This window comes from Macrotis lagotis, chromosome 1, assembly GCF_037893015.1.
Source record: "Macrotis lagotis isolate mMagLag1 chromosome 1, bilby.v1.9.chrom.fasta, whole genome shotgun sequence".
Classification (NCBI taxonomy): domain Eukaryota; kingdom Metazoa; phylum Chordata; class Mammalia; order Peramelemorphia; family Peramelidae; genus Macrotis; species Macrotis lagotis.
Window position 1 is genome coordinate 495,793,541 of NC_133658.1, and position 8,774 is coordinate 495,802,314.

At 37.3% G+C, this 8,774-nt stretch overlaps 1 protein-coding gene across 1 annotated transcript; it reads left to right on the top strand.

Moving 5' to 3' along the window:
• The first annotated feature begins 656 nt into the window (after positions 1-656).
• On the top strand, positions 657-8,201 carry LOC141506798 (cystatin-B-like). Its single transcript, XM_074213876.1, has 3 exons — positions 657-791; positions 3,491-3,592; positions 4,279-8,201. The coding sequence occupies exons 1-3, from the start codon at positions 726-728 to the stop codon at positions 4,405-4,407; spliced, it is 297 nt and encodes a 98-aa protein (XP_074069977.1). The 5' UTR covers positions 657-725; the 3' UTR covers positions 4,408-8,201.
• Positions 8,202-8,774: the final 573 nt, after the last annotated feature.

Sequence of the window (8,774 nt, forward strand, 5' to 3'; positions counted from 1 at the left end):
AGGACTATTCCCATAAATTTAGGGGGAAAAAACCCTGATACCTTATTGTCGGATCTTGCTATCTCTTATACTTTATGTTTCTTCCTTAAGGATATGATTTCTCTCTCATCATATTCAATTTGGATCAATGTATACCATGGAAACAATGCAAAGACTGACAAATTGCCTTCTGTGGGGGGTGGAGGGAGGGAAGGAAGATTAGGGGAAAAACTGTAAAACTCAAAATAAATAAAATCTTTCATAAAAAAAAAAAAAAAGAAATCTGTTCTATGGGCCCACAGTCAAGAACAGCCACTTTTCGGTCCAGTTTCCAGGAACTTTCTCAAAATGACTGGCAAAGCCCAAACCCAACCCAAACCAGAGGAAGCGGAACCTCGGAATCCCTGGCTCTTCCAGGTGACAGCCCCGGAGCGGGCGAAACCAACAGCGGGCATGTCGGGGGTGGGGGATGGCGCGGAGGGAAGGGGAGGCACCCCGGCCGCGAGGAGAAGGCACGGAGCGCGGTCCTGTTTCGCGGCCCGGTTCTCTCCGCCGGTCCTGCCCCTGGCCGCGGCTCGCGGACACTCCCGGGGCTGCCCTGCAGCCGCGCCCCTCGCTCCCTGTCACCCCTAATGCAGGCGATGCACCGCGCGCGTCACGTGGCGGGAGGAGGTGCTTGACCAGGCGCTCCCCGGCTTCTTCTGGGCGCGCACCCCACTCCTGTCTGCACCCCTGTCCCCGCCAGCATGATGTGCGGAGGGGTCTCCGCGGCCCGCCCGGCCACCGAGGAAACGCAGAAGATCGCGGACGAGGTAAGAGCTGCGCGCGCCGCCCGCACCCGTGGAAGATCATCTTTGGGGGGTCGCGGCTCCGCGGGGCTCCCCTCGGCATGCATGAAGCGCCTCCTGAGTGTGAGAGCGCGAGCGGTGCAGACCCCTGCTGGAAGCCGCCCCTTGTCCCTGAGCCTCCCCCGGACTGGAAATGACCCCGGGATGAGCCGCTTAGCTTAAATGGGTTTCCATTTACTTCTGTTCGTTTTACCAAGATCGGGCATCAGGCCCGCACGGTGGGTGCAGGAGTCCAGAAGGTGGGGGGATCATCCCATCTCTGCGGGTCACATTTTTACTTGTGAGCTCGAATCAAAACCTGTCTTTGGGAGGAGCTCTTTTCAAGTCTCGGAATGAGAAATAGAATCCTTCAGAGAGGATGAATGCGTCACTGAGGAGCAGAGGATTAAAGTTTTTACAAAGTTCCAAAATGGATACATCTCACACAACAAAAAGAATTATAGGGTTGTGTTGAATTTTGTTAAGGAAAATTAATATTTAAAAATTTAATGAACTTTTCCAATAATTTTTAAAGTTCATTGCTGAAATTATAACTTAAACCACCACTAAGAGTTTTGGGGAAGTTGCTGTGCTTGTGCCCTACAAAGTAGGGTTTGGGGAGGGAAGAAGGAAGAAATCTTAAAAGTTCTGACAATTTAGCTGAAGAAAAAGGAGAAATGACCCATCTTGACTCATCTGATCTGTTTTTTCACCAGAGGTTTCCAAATTATTTTAGATTCTTATAGGAGGTATTAGTTATGATAGATTACAGGGAATGACTGACTACAGTCTCCATAAAATAAAATTTATTCAAAATCTTTTTTTCTTCTCTCAAAAGAGAAAACTTTATTGATATCAATGTTGTTTTCTTTTTAAAAATCTATTTTATGGTGACACAGTGGATATAGCACAGACCCTGAGGTCAGGTGGACCTGAGTTCAAATGCAGCTTCAGACACTTAATTGTCTAGCTGTGTGGACTTGGGCAAATCACTTTATCCCATTTCCAAAAATAAAATAAAAAATGTAAATATGTATCTTTTGTTTGTTTGTGTGTGTGTGTGTGTGTGTGTGTGTGTGAGTGTGTTTTTATTCCTTTGGTAGTCATTTTCCACCTCCATTCTCTAGTTGCAAAGGAAAACAAGCATAATGACTGTAACTATATTCAATGTACTCAGAAATCTCTTTTAGGAATTCCTTTCATCTCTAACATGATGAAATGATATATTCTCTGGGACTTTCTTTTCTTTGGATTTTCTACTATTTTGATTCTTACAGTCTTCATGTATGACATTCTTTTAGTTCTGCTTATTTTTCACTCTACATCTGTTCATATAAGTCTTGTCTTGGTTCTCTGGATTCCTTTTGTTTGTCATTTCTTGCTCTATAAATTGTTTAAGCATTTTTTTTCTGCCATACCTTATTTGATTTTTTAGCTCTTTCCAAAGACTGTTGGTATGAATATTATCAACCTGTCCAAACTGGTCCCTAATCTGTGAATAGCCAGAGCCAAACAGAGCAGGCTAGAGACAGGAGAGTCAGGAATCAAATAGAGGCTTGTGAGAGAAAGGACTTTCAACCAGTGACAAAGGTACCCAGCTCTGCCCCTAATTGGGGGAGGGGGGACCTGAGTCAGTGAGGCTGCACTTTGATTTATATTGCTTGTGACTAAGTAAAGACTCAAACAGTATAGTATACAGCAACAGTGAGACACAGCAGCAGTAGTGAGGCAAGGTTTGTCTCATGACAAGAAGTTCATTGTTAGCAGGGTTTCCATGTCTGGGCCTGCTGATGCTTACTCGGTGACCAACAGTTCCAGAAGATGAGCACAAAGAATTGCTGTTATGACAAACTGAGGGCACAGCAGGCCCTCTATAAAACCTCTATAAAACAGGATGTCTCCTAAGAGTATGTTATAAATACTTTGTTATTGGGACCTTATTTCTGTCTTTGACTTCCCTAAATATGTGCTAGGTTAGAGGGAAGTTTTGTCCCTTTTCTTTCCTAATTACAGATTAATACTCCTCCCTAACCATCACCATTAGATATCATCTTTTCTAATTTGCATGGTGTAAAATTAAGCTTTACAGTTGTTTTAATTTGTATTTCTTATACATTTAGAACAAGCATAGTGTCAAGCTGAAATAGAAACAGATGCATATTATATTTTTTGAAACTTGTTAACTGTTTGCTGTTACATTTTAGTAATTATTATTGCCTACTTCAAAACCCCTGATAGTGATCAGCCTCAAAGCCTTATTTTGAAAATATTTTGTTCATAGGCTTTGACTACTTATGTGTTGAAGAATGACTCAATATAATTAATTTTTATTCATTTTCTGTTTCTTTTGGATACCAGACCTTTATTTGGCATTAATTATGTAAGTTTTTTGAATTGAATATACCTAAATTTTTCAATTTTTTCTATTGCTTCTTTGGTTAGGAATTCTCACCCACTACTCATAACTGAAAAATATTCTATACTTTTCATAGTATTTATTGTTTTATTTTTAAGATATATATGACTAATCCACCTGCACTTAAAGATTAAGATGATTGACTAACTGGCACCAAATCTCATCTTCAAAATAATCATATTTATTTATCCCTTGGATTTAAGTTGTGTTTTTCTTTCTGTTCTAATTAATCAAACACAGCTTTTTTGGTTTGTCTTTTATTCCTCAGGTAAAGTCACAACTTGAAGAGAAAGAAAATAGGAAGTTTCCAGTTTTTAAGACAATGGAATTTAAAAGTCAAGTGGTTGCTGGAACAAATTACTTTATTAAGGTATTTTGCAGAAGTACAGTAAGTGCTTCTTTAATCTGAAACTATTATTTTAGGTGTTCCCACAGATAATTTTTAGATAATTGTTTGTAAACTTGGAGGGATAGGCAGAGGTGAAAGTGTTTCTTGTTTCATTCACTTGATTAAATACTTAATGATTACCAGACACCAAAATCATAACACAGCAACAAAAGCATTAATGGAAATGGAGAAAGATACTGGGATTTAGACTAATCCCACTTCACTTAAAAAACCTGGAGGGCAGAATCAGATTGTGAAGATCAATCTTTGCCTTTGAGGCAAAGAAATAAAAAAGGGAGTGACAGGAATGATCCCTGATCCCTTCCCTTCGACAGCACTCCCCCCCACCACCAAAAAAGGGTAGGAAAAAATCTAGGTTTGAAATTCTGAGATAGATAATTTCTGAACCTACAATACCACCTCAGTAACTACTGACATGTTAGTTGCTCATGCGTATCTGTTTTGTTCAGCCATTTGAGTTGTGTCCAACTCTTTGTGTTCCTATTTAGGGTTCTGTTGGCAAAGATATTAGAGTCATTTACCATCTCTCACATCATTTATCTCTATACCTATCATATAATGTGAGCCATTTCTTGATATTCAGTCTAAATGGAACAAAATATATTATTTAATCTACATTTTTCATTTCTTTTATTTTTGTTTCTTAGGTTCTTGTTGGTGAAGAGGAATTTGTACATTTGCGAGTATTCAGAAGTCTCCCTCATGAAAACAAGCCATTGGTTCTATCTGATTATCAAACCAACAAAACCAAGAATGATGAATTGAAATATTTTTAATGCACAATTTCGAATAGTGGTCCTTTGTTCTTTTTATTGTACCCAGGTATTTTACATATATCACATGAGCAGGTATTAAAATTTGCAACAATAAAAGAAATCTGATATTTAATAAGTAGCCTTGTGTTTTCTAATTCTGACATATAACCAGAGATCATTGCATTGTTCATCAGTGATCCTTTTTTCTTTTATTGGTGAGGTAGTCAGGGTTAAGCAGTTGCTCAAGATCACACAGCCTGGTGAGAATCAAGTATCTGAGGTCAAATTTGAACTCAGGTCCCCCTTACTCTAGGGCCAGTATTCTGTCCGCCTAGCTGCCTCTCATCTGTGATCTTCAAGTACTGAATTTAGCAGTATAGTTAGCTTGGTCTTCTCCAGATTTCAGTTTCTACAGTTCAGACTTTTAATTTGTAAAAGACTGATTACATACCTTGGCAAAACATGCTAAAGAACTAATCTTTCCTCTTGCCTGGCTTGGTCCATCGGTTTAAGAGACAATCTAGTTAATGGCTTTATTTTCAAATAAGAAATCTGAAACACGGAGAAATTAAACAATGTATCCTTTCATACAGATAATAAGTAGCACTACTAGGACTCATGTAGCTCTGAGTCAAGTGCTCTTCCCACCTGGCAGCTTGGTGCTGATGTTTTGATCCAACAGGCAGGCACCCAGCAGGGCACCAACAGTATCTTTTGGTATGAATGATGTTCACACTTAATTGGTTTTTTTCATTCACCCACACTCTAATTTTCATATGTAGCAAAGTAAGACTTTTACGAGTTATGATTTGTGAATGACCCTTAGTTTACTGTATTTCTTGCTTGCTGAAGTGGTGTGATAGGACTTTCCTTCTCTCTCTCCCCAGCCCACCATTTGGCCCAGGCCCCTCTACTTCTCCTGTACCAGGGATTAGCAAAGTTGTCCCTTGGACTGATTAATCCCAGCTTTGCTAACACAGCTTCTTTGCTACCTAAGCACAAAAAGTTTTAGCTACACATAAATCTAGGCCCCTTGGACTGGATTTCTGAAAAGCATGCAAGTCAACATGTCCTTCACTATATTCTGTCCTGACAAGCCGACTTGTTTCTATGTGATCATGCATCAAGGAAAACTAAGTTACCCAGTACCTTTGTTGTAAATACCTGCAAGTAGGGACAACAAGGTCACCCAGTGGTTAGAGTACAGGTCCTGGATTCAGGAGTATCTGAGTTCAAATCCAGCCTCAGACACTTAATAATTGTCTAGCAGTATGACCTTGGGCAAGTCACTTAACCCTATTGCCTAAAATTTAAAAAAAATAATAAATACCTGCAGTGTTAGGGCAGGCACAGAAAACCTCCTTTTTCAAACTGTTCAATGATTTGAGTGCCTCATTGAAGAAGATATACATTAAATAAGATTTAAAATATTATACACTAGTGGAAAATGTGGAATTGCAAATTATATTTCTAGCATACCTATGACATCATCCCTAACAAATTGGCGTATTGCCAATATTTGAAACTTCTTTATGGTTCTTAACTGTCTTCTCAGGGAGGTCGTTTTATTAAGTTTTTCCTTATGCAAAGGAACATTTACTGTCTATAATTTCTGTCTATCAAAAGAATATAAGATCTTTGAGGGAAAGGATTGTCTCACTTCAGTATTTGTATCTCCAGTGTTTTAAAAAATCATTGATTGATCCCAGTTTTGTCATCTAGATCCAGGCAAAATAAAGCTATCTTTTCCATGCCAGCCCTTAAATTATGTGAAGCCTCTAAATTGACTGATATATAGTATGCTGGACTAGTAATCAGGAACACTTAAGTTCTCCCTCACTTATTAGCTCTGTAATTCTGGAAAAGTCATTTAAACTGCTTGTCTCATTTATAATAGGACCCACCTCCCAGGATTGTTTTAAGGGTAAAATGAATTATATTAAATTCTTTGTAAACCATATAAATGTTACCTTAACAAAGAGCTCTAGACTTGGTGAAATTGGAGCTGTGTCATTTTTTAATTTAAGGACAAAATAGTCAAAGTATTTTATTCCACCCCTTCTATTGAAAAAAGAAAAATAGAAATAACAAAAACTTGTTAGACATTCTTGCATTGTCTGTGACCAATTATTTACATGTCTTACTCTGCACATGAGTGGAGGGGATTATTAGAAGATGGATATCTTGCTTTATTATCATTGCTCCTATGGAATCATGACTGGTTTTAAATCTTTAAATTTTTTTTACAATGTTGTTTTGTTCTAGTTCCTCCTTCTGTGTTGGTTAGGAAGTTTTGAAAATTGTCTCTTTCATCTTATACTGTAATAATACATTCATATAATTTGTTCAATTATTTCCCAATTGATGGACACGTCCTTGGATTTCACTTCTTTCTGAGTATGAAAAAAATCTATTACAAACATTTTGGCACATATGGATTCTTTTTTACTGACTCCAAGTATGCATTTAATAATAACATTTAGCTAGAATGTTTTTCAGAATGGCTGGTTCACAGCTCTACCAAAAGTTCATATTAGTTAGGCTTACTACTCCATCAAGTATTTGTCATTTCCCATTTTTATCATCTTTGGGGTCTTTTGGGTTTTTTTTTTTATTTACAAGGCAAATAGGGTTAAGTGGCTTGCTCAAGGCCACATGGCTAGGTAATTATTAAGTGTCTGAGACTGGATTTGAACTCAGGTACTCCTGACTCCAGGGCTGGTGCTTTATCCACTGCACCACCTAGCCACCCTTATCATCTTTGTTTATATGGTTTATGTGAAGTAAAACAACTGCATTGTCTTATTTGCATTTCTCTTAGTGCTTTGGAGTCTTTTTATATACTATTGCTAATTTCATGCTTTGAAAACCACCTATTCACATGATTGTGAATTGTAGAATGGGTTTTATTTTTATAAATTTCCCATTCCTTATGTATCTTGGAAATGAGACTCTTGTCAGAGAAACTTAGCTGCAAAGAGTTTTCCCCCAGTTAATGGTTTCCCTTCTAATTTTATTGGATTGTATTTTTTTTAATGCAAAAGTTTAATTTTACCTAATTAAAATCAAATTTTCTAATCTGATCCTCATTTGTTTGGTCATGAACTCTTCCTTTGGTGCCTTAAAACTCCCAAGTTTCAATATCCTTTGTAAATTAAGATAATGTATGTAATATTATTAATTCAACTCTACTGCACAGTGAAGTTATGATACAAATAAACATAATTATAATTATGTATAGTAGCAAATACATAAAATGTTTTATAAGCCATTTTAAAGTAATAAATAAGTGTTATTACATTATTATTTGCTATGTTTAGTCACAAAAATAAAATACTTATTTGGAACATGGTAGCTTTCTATAACTGAATCTCATGCCATATCATGGTGGGAAAGCTCTGTTTTTTCAATGCTATTTCTAAATGTGCAGAGCTGAAATGCCTATTGCATTTTATACTTGTCAAGCCTCAACCAGTGTTGACATTTCTTTTGGACATTTTGTGTTTTTTTTTAAATAATATTTTGTTTTCCCCCCAATTACATGTAAAAATAATTTTTAATTAAGATTCTGAGTTCCAGGGGCAGCTAGGTGGTGCAATGGCTACAGCATCGGTCCTGAAGTCAAGAGTACCTGAGTTCAAATGTGGCCTCAGACAATTACCTAGCTATTACCTAGCTGTGTGGCCTTGGGTAAGCCACTTAACCCCATTTGCCTTGCAAAAAAACAAACAAAAAAAAAAAGATTCTGAGTTCCAAATTCTATTCTTCCTCCCTCCTTGAGGGGGGTAAGCAATCTGATATGCAATCATGAAAAATATTTTCACTTTTTGTTCAAGAATCGGAAAAAAATGGAAGAAAGAGAAATATGGCTATTATGGGGGTTAGTGATCTGGAAAATCTGCTTTAAATGTTTTGTTCCTTCATACCAAAGAAGTCTTAATTTTTTCTTGTTCTTTTATGGTGTGTTTACATTAGAGTATTAAAAAATTTCAGTTAAGTATTTGGATATAGGTTCTATGATGTCTAATGGGCTTTAGTGAAATTTCTATCTACTTTTTTTATGCCTACCTGTTATATACCAAAACTGTAATGAAGTCATGATATGGAAAGATAACTATTCAGACAACATCAATTGTCTCTCTGGACACAGAGAGCATTTTTTCATGGAGTCCTTTGAAATAACCTTGGATCATTGTATTGCTGGAGAATAGCTAAATCACTCATAATTCATCATTCAATATTTCTGTTTCTATGTACTATGCTCTGGTTCTGCTCACTTCACTTATGTCAGTTCAAGTCCAGTTTTTTTCCAAAAACATACTTTTCATGTAGTACAATAATATTCCATTAAAATCACATACCATTTTCAATCATTCTCCAAAAGATGG